The 16,507-nt window shown below is 33.8% G+C and overlaps 1 protein-coding gene across 11 annotated transcripts in view; it reads left to right on the top strand.

The window, feature by feature from the left end:
- Window positions 1-16,507, top strand: part of RYR2 (ryanodine receptor 2) — a 370,524-nt gene that overhangs the window by 321,668 nt on the left and 32,349 nt on the right. For 10 of the 11 annotated variants that reach the window (XM_030268235.4, XM_072927080.1, XM_030268232.4 and 7 more), the window contains 5 exons: window positions 3,351-3,450; window positions 4,336-4,415; window positions 6,306-6,382; window positions 7,732-7,805; window positions 15,806-15,886. In XM_030268235.4, the coding sequence (XP_030124095.4) occupies window positions 3,351-3,450; window positions 4,336-4,415; window positions 6,306-6,382; window positions 7,732-7,805; window positions 15,806-15,886 (412 nt within the window). Of the gene's footprint in view, window positions 1-2,197; window positions 2,255-3,350; window positions 3,451-4,335; window positions 4,416-6,305; window positions 6,383-7,731; window positions 7,806-15,805; window positions 15,887-16,507 lie in introns of all 11 variants that reach the window. The other variant, XM_030268227.4, reaches the window with a different exon arrangement.

Below are 16,507 nucleotides of genomic sequence, written 5' to 3'. Positions count from 1 at the left end.
TGGTTTCAGTCCCTACACTACAGAATATGTTATTTATTAATAGGATAGTTTGGGTTGGAAAAGACCTTTGGAGGTCCTTGAGTCCAAACTTTTCACAACAAGCAGTGATGCTTCAATGATGAAGTCCAAAAGGAATGATTTAGGAAAAAATATTTTTTATTTATAGAGCAGAATCCAGCACATATTGAACTTAAATAATTAACGTAATTATAAAGATGTATATGTAAAAAGATATAGAAGTATTATACATGAGTACTTGATATTTTAATTACATATCTTATACTTACGCATGCCTGACACTGAAATGAACAGATGTTTTGCCAGTGTAAGTACTGCCTAATAGGATTTGTTTCCTGGACTAAGCAGAAGTCTTGAAAAGTATAAAATATGAAGACAATTGAAAGGAGAAGCATTCATCTTCTAATAGCTGAGTTGGATGCAATTTCTGTTCTTTACATATTTTTTTTTATTTTCTTAAGCTTAATTTCATGATTTCATGTACAAAAAAAGAAAAAAATGCTCTGTAAAAGTAGGATCTTATGCCAGCATTCTGTATTTTGGAGCTTAGTGGTGGCAGCAAACAAACGTCTCCATATGTCCTAGCTCAAGGGGAGACAACAAGAATCAGTCTCTGTATGAATTACAAGAAATTTAAGAATTTCAGTGACACACTTGTCCGTTAAAGCTTCTCTTTAGTTTTAGCAAGTTTTTTGCCTACAACTTCAAACTAAAAATTGTGGGTTTGCCTGATTTATTTTGGCATATGATTGCTCATAAATATTTAAAACCCAAAAACAGAATGAAGTAGAAAGTATTTGGGTCTCTACTTTCATAAGTTTCTGTGGTTTGGTAGAATGCTGGAAAAAGTCTATAATATGAGAAAACATGTATGTACATTTATAAGTGGTCAACTTTTTCCTATATGAGTGGAAAACATCCAAGATGGAATAGATTTGTTCCTCATTGAGGATTGGTTTTGTTTTGGGGGGTGTTTCTTTTATTTTTTGGTTTTGGTTGTTTGGTTGGTTTTTTGTTTATTTTTAAAAATTTTGTTCAATTATTTTAAATGTTTCATTTAGTGGAGTATTTTTGCAATTGTTGTGATGGTTTGGTGAATGACAGAAAGCTCAAATCATTGGCTAATTACTTTGGTAGTTTCCTGACTTCAACTGGCAAGCCAGTGGATAAAGTGCAAAAAGCTGAAACTGGTATCACAGATAACAGTGTAAACAGTAAGCACATCTTAGAGAAATAGGGATAACCTTATTAACTTAGTATATTCTGTAGACAATCGGTGGCCCTCTTCATGTAATTGCTGCCATCACATATATATTTATATATATGTATTGAGTTGGCAGGGAGAAAGCAACAATGAAAATGCATTGTGAAGCTGAAGAAGGAACCATGATCTTTGTGGGTTGTCATCAGAGAATGGTTGCTTTTAAGAGAAATGCTTGTGGTGTTTTTGTTGGTGGATTGGTTTGGTTGGTTGGTTGGTTTTGGTTTTCTTTTTTTGGTCTGTTTTGTTACTAATGTCCTAGACGTCTTGATTTCCATGGGAAATGCCACTTTTCTCATTCTAAGCGGTTTGGCAATGCCTCTTTCTACTGTTCTTCAATATGGCAATTGCAAGAAGTTTGTCTCTAGATTGTGCAGATACATCCTCACTGTAAGCATTCTTATAAATCTTTGATATTCTTATCAAAAAATATTGTACAATGAAAGTAGTATAGCTAGTGTTAGGCTTCTGAATGGTAAATTTTGCAATGGAAGAAAGATGAAAATGTGTTGGGTCTAAAACGAAAAGTATCTAGAAATAGGAAATTGTTTTTAAGAAAAGAAATGCTGATCAATTTTCAGCAGCTTCTGAAGCAAATTAAAAAATTTTATTGTAGCTATACTGAAACTGTGATGTCATGGTTTTCTGGTGGTTTGTGTGTGTGGTGTGTGTGTGTGTGTGTGTGTGTGTGTTTCTGTTTTGTTTTTGTTGAACTCCCAGGAAGAGGTTTAAACATGAAGGCAAAACTTTCAAACCCTAGCATGGCTAAATACAAAGCAACGCTGCCATTTTTTTTTTTCCTTTTTGTGCCTCCATCTAGATCTATCACGTAATTTAAAGCAAAAAGAAAGATACAATTTTACCACAGGAGAGCTAATAGTGTGAAAAAAAAAACCCTGATGAATTTTGTTTCCGCAGCACGATATTATCAAAGATTTAAGAAACAAATTTGCCAGCCTCGGCGAGAACTCTCTGGTAACAGCATAAATGTCTGTGTTGGTTTGCTTTTGAGTTAAAGGTTTCTTTTTCATTCATTTGAACATATTTCTCTTTTTTACCTCTTGTTTTTTAATTTATTACTCATATCCTCTATTTAGCAAGCCTTCATTTTTTAAACCTCTTCCATCTTCCAATGTATTTTTTCCGTAACTTGGATGGAAAGTTTATGGCAGCAAAGCTGTCACTCTGGCTACTTCTGCTGCAGCTGTTCCTGCTTCTAGGTCATACATGTTTTGGGCGTTGTGTTTTTGGACATGATACTAACTGATTGTGTCATGTTCCTTTTGAGTAAGCTTTTTACCACGCCATCTGATGGACTCACTGTCATAGGGCTCTATGCAACTTCCATTTTGCAACTTATACTGCTTAGTCATCCTCAATTCTCCAGCAAACTTCAATTAACCTGATGAAAGTTGAAACTCTTCTGGAATTAACTGTGCCTTTATGTTTGCTCTTTATGCTCGTTATGTTTTTGGTAGTAGTTTAAATTAAAAAAAGAAACTTCACCATTGCTCAAGCAACGCCATGCAGTATTGTTTGTTGCCGCTAGAGAATACAAAATATAAAAGCACAGTGTATTCTATCAAATATTCTGTAAGTAGGGGGGCAATCTATATTGTAATATAATGATATGTTTTGAAAAAAATTCTGAGATGTTTCTTTTACTCTGGTATTCAGCAACAACTTACAACTCAAGAGCCACATACTGAGCAGTATGAAGTTATGGTCACTCTATAGAAGATTATTAAGAGTATGAACTGTTGCACAAAAACACAGCACAAAAGTGCAAGTTTGATACATGCAGTATATATAATGAACATGGGCTTTGAACTAACCTAATGATTCACAATTGAGATAACTCTTTCCAGATAAACTGCTAAAAGCATATTAAAGAAAAATACCAAGTGGAGATTATTACTTGAACCTGTTAATTATTTGTTCAATAGCATCGTATGTATTAAAATGGTTCATGATGTTGCCATAGAGCCCATATACTAAGAGAAAACCAAGAACCTTTGGAGGATTGATAGTAACTCAAATCTCATGTTAAATGACTGGAATTTTTGTTCAGGAAAAAGAAATGGAAAAGCAAAAACTTCTGTATCAACAAGCCAGGCTGCATGATCGGGGTGCTGCTGAGATGGTTCTGCAGACAATCAGTGCAAGTAAAGGTAAGGTTTTGGTGTGTAGATTAAATTTTAAAACTTATTTCTAATGAATTTTTGTAGTGATTTTATTTCTGATTGGGCTCAGTATGCATATGTTTAGCTCTAAGTTTTGCTTTCAAAATGAACTAAAAATATCAAATTTTTTGACAGCTAAGCCAGAAAAGTATAACGAGTAATTTTCATGAGATTCTTGTTTCTTTTGTAGCTATAATTAATTTTTCTAGTGCTAATTTTGAGGATTACTTCATAGCTTTAACATCATTGAATGATAAAATGGTCCTTAAATTCTGAAATGTGTAAAATTCTGAAGTAGATGTGGACTTAAGTAATTTTGTTATTTCCCATTCTCCAAATATCTGCTTTATTGGTGTACTTTGATAAAACATTTCAGAAGTTTAAATGATGCCATTTCCCCCTAGAAGCCATCTTATTATAAGGTTTTATGCTTCCCTTTTTTTTTTTTTGTGATTTGTTTCCACAATAGTGATGTTTTAAAAATTCCCAATTACAAATTCTGTTTACTGTAGTTAAATGCTTGGATTACTGTCATTTTCTGAATAAACCAGAAAGAAACATCTAGATTTTTATGCAGAGGAGACATACTGCTAAATTTGAAAGCTAGCTTATGATTGTGAGCCTAGCCTTAAATCAACTTTTCCATGCTCTAGTGATTGAAGCATGATTTATGTTCATTGAACTTAGTTATTCCTGCCTTATACTTTGCTTTTTCTGTGTACTTTTTATGCATTACATTATGTCTGTAGACACTCATGATGAAATTAAGGAAAAATAGGTCAGTTTTATGATTCATTGAATGGATAAAATAATTAGGAAAATATTCTTATTTTTATACATGATCCAAAAATATATTTATAAATATTTTTTAAGGTGAGATGGGGCCAATGGTTGCAGCAACCCTAAAGCTAGGAATTGCCATCCTAAATGGAGGAAACTCTACTGTTCAACAGGTAAAGTACTAGTTCCTTCTACCCTTTCTAGCCAGTATAGGTCTTTATACCATGGTCATTATTACTGAAGAGCTCACCACGTAGTGTGACTGTTTGTCACACACTGTTTATCCTCTTACTCTTGTTTGCAGACTAAAATCATGGCTATTTATTATTTCTTTACAAGGCTAAAAGATTTGTTTTGCACTTCAGGTGTGAGGGGGAAATTTATCATTTACTTCTGTAGGAATTCTTTTGAAAGGAGGGCTTTCTTGGGAGATTGCCATTGTCTTATAGCCTGTAAAGCAAAATTACTGACCCCAGTCTTCACCAAAAATAATGATACACAACTTCAGAAGTCCTTAGCTTATGCAATGGAGACTCTTGCTGATAAAAGCAGAGAAAATCCTGAATAACTAATTTATCATAAGATAATTTGGTGTCCAGTGGACAAGTCTGCTATGTTAAAAGAATCCTGCACTGTTGAAGTGAAGAGGCTGATACAGAGTACTTTCAGTGATCTGTACTAGCTGAAGATTCCTATGTTGAGAAGGGTTTTATACCTGCCACTACTAAATTATTGTAGTATAGTTTAAAGAATACAGACAACTGATAAAAATTAAGGTCCCAGGTGAAGCAGCTGAATGCAACCTAAATAATGTTCTTTTCAGGAGCTGTCATTGCCAGGAATTGACATGAACGACTACAAGTAGTGCAGAAATTATTTGCTTGAGCCACTGCCAGTTCCTTATGATGTAATGGTATTAAATTAGGAAAATCATGACATTTTTAATCCTACAATCTATTTTTAAAAATCATTTGCTAAAGACTTAATGAATCAAAATGCAGAAAACAGTTATTTTTCGACTGATAGGAATGCTACTAGTCTAAATTACATACAACATAAAAGCATCAGTAGTACAGTTAGAATCCTAGCTTTTTAAGTTGTCTCATTTATAACTGTTTCTTCTGGTGTTATGCTCAACTTTCCAATTTTCCTTTAGGTCCTAAGATTAGCTTTTGAGTCTTCCTTGGGTATGGGTTGGGGGAGAGGAACAGTAGTGGTTTTTAAAAGTCATTATTATCATCCTCCTCTGGAGTTCTTTGCTTTGATTGGTATAATGTTGTTGATGGGGGTATTTTTCTGTAATCTTGGGTCTACTTGAGTTTACAATGATATGTTTTGTTAACACAGTCTGCCTAAATGCTGTCTATTTTGGAGGTTACTTATTATCTACTTCTCATATTATTTTTGCATAAAGTTGTTTTACTTCATTCACTACATGAATTCTAGTAGCTTTCCTACTAAGACTGACCTTTAGCGTTGTGGGTTTCCTTCACAACAGAGAGCTCTGGTATCATCCCATGTCTTTATTCAACAATACATTGCGTTCTAAAATCACAGTTTACTCAATAAACTCTTGGTATTGCAATCTGTTTTCAGATAGTTCTTACACAGAATAATAAAGCTAAAAAAAATGTAAAATATACTTAAATTACTGCTAACAGGCTATTTCAGCTAAAATAATTTAAAACAAACTGAGGTTAAGAAAAGCCCCATCTAACGTTGAAACAATAGTGTCAATATAAATTTTTAACCTAGTAGTGGCAAGATTGCATTTATATTAAACTCTATTCTTCTGGCTGTGTTGACTTTAGTTACTATCTTTATTTTCCATGCTCTTGGAAGGCATAACTAATATGTATGATCTTTTCTATAAAACACATGAGCATTATATATTCTTTTTGGTCTTGATATGTGGATTTTTCTGGTGAAGGCTCTTAAATATTAGAGATATTCCCAAACACCCACATTGCTAATAATATTGCATGCATATAGTCTTAAGTTACCTAGGTTATCACATAATAGGAATATTAATTCTCTGTGTTAATTATTTATGTTTACTGCAGAAAATGCTTGACTACCTCAAGGATAAAAAGGATGTGGGGTTCTTTCAGAGCCTTGCTGGTCTTATGCAGTCCTGTAGGTAAGAAAGTATCAACTTGAAAAATTTATTATTTTGCATGTATATTTTATTCCTTGGGATTTATAGTTGCGGAATAATCTTCTACATAGTTCTTGCAAACAGCACTTAGGGATTGTAATTTGCTAGATTTAGGTTAAAGGACAAGGTGGTGCTTGTGGTGTGAAAATCTTAGTGATATTGATCTACCTTTGTAAGAAAGCTCTTTACAAAAATATTTCTGGAATTTGAGTCTATCTGAGATATGGCAGTAAACAACTCCAGAGTTAGGAGCATTCCTCAGAGATAAATCCTTAATTTGGGAGGTATCCAGTAATCCTGCAGAGATCAGGTCCATGATAAATGTTAAGTAATCATAAAATTTTAAGAAAATGCAGCTTTGTTAGAATTATTCATAGGACTTCTTAGATGTCAGATAAAGAGACAAAATATCTAATCTCATATTAAATTAATCAATTTTAATAAATTGAAGTGATACTATTGAAGTGATCCATTCATGCTTTTTATGATTTATATTGATTTCATATATAAATATATGTATTGAAATGTTTTATACATAATTTGTAAGAATAAATCATGTCAGTAAATGATGTATTAGTGAACATAAAACATAGGAGCTCCTTGGATCAGGTGATTCAGTCTTCTTGTTATGTCCAGAGTATCCATTATGTATTCTTTTTTCATAATTGTGTATTCTTTTTTCTTAATGCTGTCTGTGGCCAAGTTTGATTTTGAAATCAGTGAAGTTTCTTGCCAGCAGAGGTTCTGTCATAGTTCAGTGTTAATCTTTTATAACCATTTTTGCTAATGAACAAAAGTTATTCCTGGCCAGAAGCCCTGGAAGGCAGAACCTCACAGGTTCACAAATGAAATATATGAGATATCCTCCTTCCTTGAATCTGGTTAGTTGAATACATATTCCCTTTTGGCAGCTTTAATTTTTCAGAATGTGGAGGGAGAGAAACACTAAATGAAACTAATAATGACAGTTTCTTAACGGACCTTGCTGCTTGGTAAGAACTGGGCTATAATACAAAAGTAATCAGTAACTTGGCTTCTTTATAGCACCTAAAAATGAGTATGTATATCATAAATGCATACATTTTCCTTTTTTTTGGTCAGTCATACAGAGCTGAATTTGGTCACTTTCAGGGTAAAAGCAGGTTCAGGCTGTTGAGCTGAGATTTGTAAGTCTCATAACAGACACCTGTATCAAGCCGCTGAAATGTATTTTTCAATACTAGTGTGCTTGTAAACTTCAATGAAATCGCCCCTGCTCTTTAACTTCCACAAAATTAAATATTGCATATATTTAACTAATCACAGGACAAATGTAATTTTTCTCACTGCAGTGTTCTTGACCTAAATGCGTTTGAACGTCAGAACAAAGCAGAAGGCCTTGGCATGGTGACTGAAGAGGGATCAGGTACTATTGACCCAACAGAAATGATCCATGACCTATTTTGAGTTTTGCAGAAGCAAGCAGAATTTGAAAGAACCCAGGGGAGGTTTAAGTTAGGCATAAGGAGCAGGTTCTTCACCTAGACGGGGTTTAGGCACTGGAACAGGTTCTCCAGGGAAATGGTCACAGCAACAACCTGGCAGAGTTCAAGCAGTGTTTGGACAATGCTCTCAGGCACAGGGTGTGACTCTTGGGGTGTCCCATATGAGTCCAGATTTAGAATTTGAAGATGCTTATGGGTCTCTTCCAACTCAGAATAGTCTATGATTCCATGAACTCTGTAAAAATATATCTAGAGGCTGAAGTTAAAACAGGTTTCCTAAGAATTATTTATATTTAATTGACATACCTAAGCCAGTCCTTGTCAACAGTAAATCATTAGCATGTGTTGAGTTTCAGAATGGTCTCAGAGGACACTTTCTTATAATTTTGAAGAAGTGAAGACATTACATGTAAAATTGAAGACATATTCCAGTTATGAACAGCAGTGTTTATGCATGTTAAACATTTCAGAAGTCCCCAAGCAGTTTCAGCATAGAACGAAATTAAAAATTCCCACTTGATTTCTTAAACTGAAAACCACACCACTTACTTAAGCCATAATTTAATATACGAGATTGATGGAAATCTATCTGATCTGTGGAAAAAAAAGTCTGGGAAAAGCTTTTTCTTTGAAATAATTTTTTTTCTATTTGTCCTTGGGGAAATATTGCAAAATTCTCACTCTACTTTTGACTTTGAACCAATTTGGCTTTCCACCCTTTGTGTTGTTACTTCACTGTCAATATCTTTCTTCTGCTTGATAGTAAGTTCTACTACTCCCTTACTGTGATTGTCTGGGTACATTAAGTTTGTTCTTGCATGCTTAATAGAGCTATAAAAGCACATTTTCTTCCCTTATCTTCAGCATTTTTTACAGTGCATTTTTATGTTTAAATCCTACAGTGACCTAACCTTTTAACATGTTTTTATCTTAAAAGCAAGGTAAAAAAGCTTGACTGTATAATCCCTATTGCATTTGAGGGATCATAATTCATACCAGCAACACTGCATATCTCATTGTCCCTTGTTCCTGTAGGTCTTTTATGCGGCCTCTTTCTTTAATATTCAACTGCTTAAATAATGATTTTTCATTAACTATTACATTTGCCTGAATGACTTCAAGACCAGTCAAAAATTCTGCTTCTCCGAAAGTGCTCTCACAGTTTAAATTATAGATTAAATCTTTCTAGACTGATATGAGTGATAAAAAAGTGAACCCATGTGGATAAAATTTGGTTACAAGACAGTAAATTGAGTGCTAGTACAGTTATCTGGCATATAATTTTCGGCCATTACTTTCATGTTTTACTGAAGATTATTCTGCACAATCTTTTGCTCTTTTGGACAACATTTCTACCATTACATAGCTAAACTTACTCATAATGTTGGATTCTGAAATGGCCTCTCAAGATACTGGCTCATGATTCTTTTGACCTCTGCCTCTGTTTCTAGAAATGACCGATTTTGCATGCAAATATAACTAAATCTTTAAATGCTGCATAATTGACTCTACTGATGTTAAGAGTATTTTTGTGCTTCCTCATTTGAGGGATTTTTTTTTCATTTATCTGTTTATTTGATGTTTCTCTTTTAGTACAGAACTAATTTTGGCAAAACCAATACTAACTATATTTCGTATTTCCTAAAACAAATTCTCACCTTTTTTTCTTTTTTTCTTGTTTCTTTTTCTTTGAACTAATTGTCCTGTCCTCCCTTCCTCAGTCATCACCCATGAGCGTGGTAATTATTAAAAACAACAGCCTATTCCTTATTTTCCCTGCTCTTAGCTTTGTGTCAGCATTGTACAACTCCTGAATATCACTAGATTTTTTTTCCTGTAATACTGCTAAACTGGTGTGATTTTTTTCTGTTAATATTACAACTTTTCATTCTAAAATTATTGATTTACGTGTCAAAACTTCCCATTTTGGTCTTCATTTCTTTCTCTGGATTTGCACAGTGACTGACGCAGTAGATGTAAGAGCAACAAGCTTTTTTATACTTTTCTTTCCTGTTCTTTTTTATTTGTTTTCATTTTAGTGAGCCCAATATTTGCAATGGATGAATGTTAAAAGGAGAAATAATAATATATACATACACAAAGCCTTGTGCTTTAGTCCTCCTGTAGCCTTTTTGTCATGTATTGAATGTGGCTTTATTGCTGCACTGATTTGTGCAATCACAGGAAATCAGTGGTGGATCCAGTGAGGATTTGAGGGTGGTTAGTAAGGAGAGGACTTGCCACTGGCTAGGTTTATCTAATGCGGTCAGGAGTTGATACAAGAAAGAGGTGGTGCATTGCTAGCTTAGAGGAATCAATGCTGTTTACAGATGACTCTTCCTTATTCTGAAAGCTACTTAGTGTGTTGCGGTTGCTATACCTCAAAATTTCCTTATTTCAAGTAAAGGAAGAGCTTTGTAGGAGCAGTTGCCATGAGATGTTCACCTCACCATGTGAAAAGAGAATTTAAAATACAAAATGTGTATACCAGTCAGCAGAAACACTGAAAACTCCAACACAGCAGATGTCTTTTCATTAGCCAAGTGTTGGGGAGGAGGATGAACTGGTATCTTATTTGTTTCCTCAGTGGAAATTTTCTATTTGGCAGCTTAACAAAATTCTACACAGTGATCAGGATATTTTTTTTTGGTTTGTTTTCTTTGTTAGTGAGCAGTAGCAGTGTCAAGATACAGTAATCACTGTGTCAAAAGTTTCTTGCCACAAGGGGATAATATTTGCAAATACCATCTTTTCCTACATATTAATATCCAGCCACTGAAAATTCAAAACAAAAGAAAACCAAATCCAACCAAAAAATACTGTATTTTTCCCTTTCAAAGTTACATTATTGTTGATAATAGACTACCTTCAAATAGTAATATTTTTTTATATTATGAAGCACGCCTTTTTCAGTTAATTGAAGAGTAGTTTACATAAGAGCTGTACAGGTACTGGTATTGATACCTGATAGCATTAAGAAAGCCAAGCCAGTGTGTCTGTGGAGAAATTCCTGTAGTGAACAGTTTCAAAGTATCCTAGATTTTATAGGATATCTGTGCTCTTATGTCTGAAATTCTGTGAATAACCATCTATAAATACTACAAAGGAAGTACCAAAGATGAGAAAGATTTTCTCCCAGGTTTTTTGGTCCTGTTTTTTTGAAAAAAATTTAGTCTATTATATATATATATATATATATATATACATATACATATAATAATTAATTACTCCTCAATTAAAGATAATTTTATTGATTCCCAAGGAAATGATGGGATGCAAAATGTGCATTTTAGTCTGTTTCTCATTTCATCTGAATCGGCTGCAGAAACACATTCATAAGTAATTCTCATAGACTTTGCAACCTACAAGCCTATTATTCCCAAAGTCAAAGAAAAACTGTTGAAACTTATGGGAATAAAGTCAACCTTTCCTCATGTGCAGTTCTTGTTTCTGGTCCCATGCCAACCTTAGCAATAGATATAAAGCCCTTTATTGAGTCAACATGGATGTGAAATTTATTGCTCTATTCCAGTTGTTTCTTTGTGCTGTCCACATCGTAAGTGCCTTGTCCTGATATTCCTCTGACTGGTACTACCTTCCCTTTCCAAACCCTGGAACCCCCACTGGTAACAACATTGATGGTTCTTTAGCAAATGTGTTTCTTACTTGTTTTTGTGGCGTACTCAATGTTGTTTCTTCTGTATGTATTTTGTTTTGATTGTTTGATTTTCTTTTCCAAAAAGGGGGGACCAAAATCAAAGACGTGGAAATACTTACTATTTTGCAATGTTTTTTCATTTAACACACATACTCCTTGCCATTTCATTGTGAGTCACAAAAATCTTGAAAGTGTAATGTTTTTCTCTTTTGGAGAGAATTGTTTTACTTCTATGAAGTACAGAATGTAAGATGTTAAGTTTACACTTAGATTATTTTATGTCTTTTCCCCCTTTTTCGGGAAAGCTCTTTTTTAATGTTCAACTTTTTAATATTTTACCATGTCTATCTTTAATTTCTCTGTAAGTTCACAGAAGCCTTATTTTAATAAAATACAATTTTAGAATCAGATAGTAGCTCTTAAATGATTTCTACCAATCTGAGAGGTACATGTGATATAATAACTAGCTATACTGTGGGTTCACATCAGGTCTATTTTCAGCCATTAGTAATGTGGAACTAATAAATATGCTTTTTGACCTTCACCAACCTAGTCACACTTAAAGTAGTTGCTAAAATTCTGTGTAATACACTGTAGCCTGCATTGGAGAGGTGTTTTCCACCTTCATAAAACTCTTTTTGAATCAGTGTCTTCATTTAACAGGGGACTTAAATAACTTCAGAGAATTTCACTCACAGGAAACAAGTGTATTTCTTCCTTGAATTAGATTGTTGAGATGTCAAAGACATGCAGCATTCACAATCCAACCCAATACTGTCTGGATCTTGTAATAAGAATAAATTCCCTTTTATGAATTTATATGGGACAGATTTGCTCTTGCTTAACAGCCATTATAGTCTTGTTCCCATTTGAAAGCTGAAAGTATTTTTATATTTCTGTAATGTGTACTATCGAACATATTACTGAACAGCAATAGAAGTCAAATCTTTTCCACTGGGGATTTAAAAAATAAAACCAAGAAAGAGGGAGAGAATCATTGAACTTTGACACATGCACTTTCAATGAAAAAAACCCATGTATTTAATTTTTCATTGACTTTTTTTTTTTGTTTCCTCCACATGATTCCTCTGTTCCTATATATCACAAACACAAAGTGCCAGATTTGCGGAAGCTACAGGCTTAAAGCCTTTGTGTGTACAGCCATACCATTTGCCTATAGCATGAGCAATGGCAGCATTTTACCATCTAAGCAAATATTTGCCAGAATATATCTAATATTTATAAGAGAAATTAAAGAATGTTTTTTTCATAACAATCTAAATTATACTATATGTAGTGCATATGTTTGCAAGTACTTTGCAAACCTTTATGTGAACTGGCATGAATTTGTGTGCACAGCAGCAAAGGTTGCTCTCCTGAATTTTATAGAAAGATATAGATCTCCATTTCAGTTCTGTAGTTGCCAGTGACGTACCACTTGTAGTCAGTAAGTACAATCTGAAAATGAAAATTCCTGACCATACCAAATTAGTTCTTGTCTGACTTTGATCAGGTGTAAAAATTGAAAACCAGGGTATTGTAAATCTTAGTGTGGCCAGGTGGTTTGAGATGGGCTTTTTTTGCTTCATTTTAAAATATGTAAAAATATTTCTAAAAGTAACATGCCTTTCATCTTTTGTGCAATGATGCACTTACACCTTCTGGTTTTTAAGAATTTTGAAATAACTTGTGTTCAAGTTGTGATTTATTTACAGTGGAGCTAATGAAGAGACTGTTCCAGGCCCTTCCGATAATAAGAATAGAATTTATTTAATAAAAGTTCCTGAAGTCCAAGTAATTATACTACAAGCCAGGATATGTATAACATTTTAACATGAGACGTGTTTTCCTTCTTGTTCTGGAATATCTTACTTCCTAAGAGAACAAGAAAAATAAAGGTCAAAAATATTAAACTGTAACTTATTCTGTGGTCTTATTCCTACAAAAGGCTTTTATTCAGTGGTGCCTTAATACACAAGAAAGAGATGATTGAGCCTTTCATGGGCTTGATTTTTCAAAACAAGTTTCCTGATGAGTTATTTTATAAAATCATTGCCATCTCAGCAGTCAAACTACACGCATTACCTGTGTCATATAGGCTTCACCAAATATTTGGCTTTCTGTGATTCTTATTTTTGTGCCTAGTTCAAGAAGGCACGTGACCTCACATGTAACTTTAAGTGTGACAGGAATTCAGTTGAACTGAAAAGAAGTAACTACCCCTGAGAAATCTTCTCTACTATGGCATTTGGCCAGCAGCATATGAAACTGTCTTGCAGGACTGAACCTGCATGTAACATTAAATAATATACTTCTAAGAGCCCAGCTACCTCCTGGCTTTGCCTTCTTGGGTGCATATTGCATGTATACCTTCATTACCACTGACAGAATCAGCCAGTCAGGAAAATAAAACATTTCTTTTTCCACTGTTTAATTAGCTGAAAGGATTTTCAGTCTCCTGTGACTGAAAAACTGTGTGCCTGGTGGTTATATTTTCAGTGGAGAAAAATGTCATGGAATGTCATTCAATGTATTTGACTCATTCTTGGAGAAACAATTGGGTATTTTTTGTGACTGCCCTAGGTGCATCTCTAGAGTTTGGAGGAACAGCATCTTATCTTTTCCTATGGTACAAGAAATTATGTTGACATATGCCTTAGTGATATATACTCTAAACACCAAACATTGTCTTGAGGGCAATAGAAAAGTGTGAAATTTTGTACTTTAAAATATTTGTATTAGTTTGCAAAGTTCTTTTAATTTCTATTCCTAGTGTACTGAAGATTCTCACTTTAAAATTCACTGTCTGTGGACTGATAAATTGATTCGCTAGAAATTATAATTGCTCATGGCTTTGTGGAAAGTTAAACTTCTGATCATGTCTATTTATACTCCAATTTGTACTAAATGCTGTTTACATTTCAGCTAGCTAATATGAAGAAAATTAACTTGGTCATAGCCAAATCTAGCCCAGCGATAATCTAATTATAATACTAAAATAATCTGTAAATGCGGATATTGTAATTAGAATTATCTACCAGTAGAACAGCATGGAAGTAATTCTTAATTTAACTAAGGTATCAATTTTAATTTTTTTTTAATTTTAATGCGTTTGCTCACTTTTCTGGTCTCCTGTTCACTCACTAAAGGTTCTGTCTTTGTAGAACCTAAGTTATATTCCCTCAAAAAAAATTCTTTTAGACTGTTTTGCAGTTTGCTTACATTTTTATATCCCTCCTTTTCTTGTTTAGAAATAGCACTTGTCATGTATTCAAATTATGTGTATTAAATAGTAGAAGTTTTTGTGACTTCCACCTTTGCATACATAGTCAAAATACTTCCCCAAGGCTCTATATGGGAATTGTCTTACTTTTGGTAGGTGGCCTTTATTGCTTTAATACCCATAGTATTGTCCTGGTGTGTCATTTTATAAGCTGTTCTACATTTTCCTCAGTTGTGATTGTTTTCCTGTGTGGATGGTTGTTTCTACTCTCCATATGTCCCTGTACAAAGTTAACTGTATGTATTGATGTGCTTGAAATAACGATGTGTTAATTGAGGGCTTTCTATTATACTGTTTCCTGTGGAGGGGAAAAAAACGGCTTGAAGCTGTATTCATTTGGATATTAGTTGTTTACCAAGAAATTAACTGAGGGGCCTAATTCAGTAAAGTATTTTGGCATTTGGTCTTATTTATCGTTTTATTCTATCAAAGGAGACATTTCCATTTTGTGTCAGCAGCAAACAGGTACTAAATCCACAAATATTTCAGTCTAAATGCTTCTTGAGAGTGCATATAGCTGTAAATTTCATGGGTTATTTTAGAATATTTTAAAAGCAAATAGTTTATTTGAGAAGTGGTTTTCATAACTGTTTGATTAAATCTAATTCGGTATTTTAAGTACCTTCTCTTGTGATGAATGAGAACCAAATTGATCCAACCCTAACCTTTGCATGTGACGCAGCCTCCATGCCCAGTGAAGTCAAACAAGAATGTAAAACAGGGATTATTTGTAAAATGTTGCCAAGCTCATGCTGCCATATTTATAAATAAAAGGTTAAGTTTTGTAATTGAATTTTTTTTTTATAACCAAATAACTATCTGCCAAGCACAAGTCATGGGTGCTTGAGATAGATTGGTGGTTATAAATTTTCTCTCCCCCTTCTCTCTTTCTTAACATTAATTATGGAGATTTTCTTCAGGGGCTGTGAGGTGTTACTTGGCAGACTGTGATAACCTGCTTCCATCTGGCCTTTCCACAGGAGAAAAGGTGATGCAGGATGATGAGTTCACCTGTGACCTCTTCCGCTTCCTTCAGTTGCTTTGTGAAGGACACAATTCAGGTTTGTGGGCAGGCTGCCAGTCAGCAAAATCAAGGTGATGGTAACTGATGATAAAAGCTCTTAATTGCTGGAGGTTTGGCAGCCTTCATAAAATATTATGAAAAGTGGAATAGCTGCTAGACTGTACATAGAGGGAAAATCTTTAAGTGGAACTAAGTTGCCAGTGTTTTTTAACAGCCCTAATTTTATAGATAAGATAATTGTTTCCAAAATGATGAGTTTGGATCTTGACCTGCTAGGAAAACTAAATTTCCATTGGAAAATGTACACAGTCTGTAACTTCTAGACATGGAAGATTCAGAGGAAAATGTAAGAAGAAGTTGTGTTGATTGTCCTTTGGCATGTCTCTGCTTTCTGGTGCACACTGTTTCCTACTAATGTCAGTCAGAATTGTATGTGAAGTTACAATGTACACAACACCTTTCTTGAAGAAATAACATATCATTTAAATACAAAAGAACATTTTAAAAATGCATAATTTGATTGTTTTTTTATCATTAAGTATATTCCCATGTGTTTTCTCTGTCATTCTTAAGGGATGAAAGAAAAAAAGGGATATTTTTCCTTTTTAGGCATCAGACATAATTCTGACTTAGTTTTCAGTATTTGTATAATTATGTG

The sequence above is a fragment of the Taeniopygia guttata genome, chromosome 3 (genome assembly GCF_048771995.1).
Source record: "Taeniopygia guttata chromosome 3, bTaeGut7.mat, whole genome shotgun sequence".
Taxonomy (NCBI): Eukaryota; Metazoa; Chordata; class Aves; order Passeriformes; family Estrildidae; genus Taeniopygia; species Taeniopygia guttata.
The sequence above is the reverse complement of the archived record's forward strand: the minus strand, read 5'-3'. Positions and strand labels throughout refer to the sequence as shown.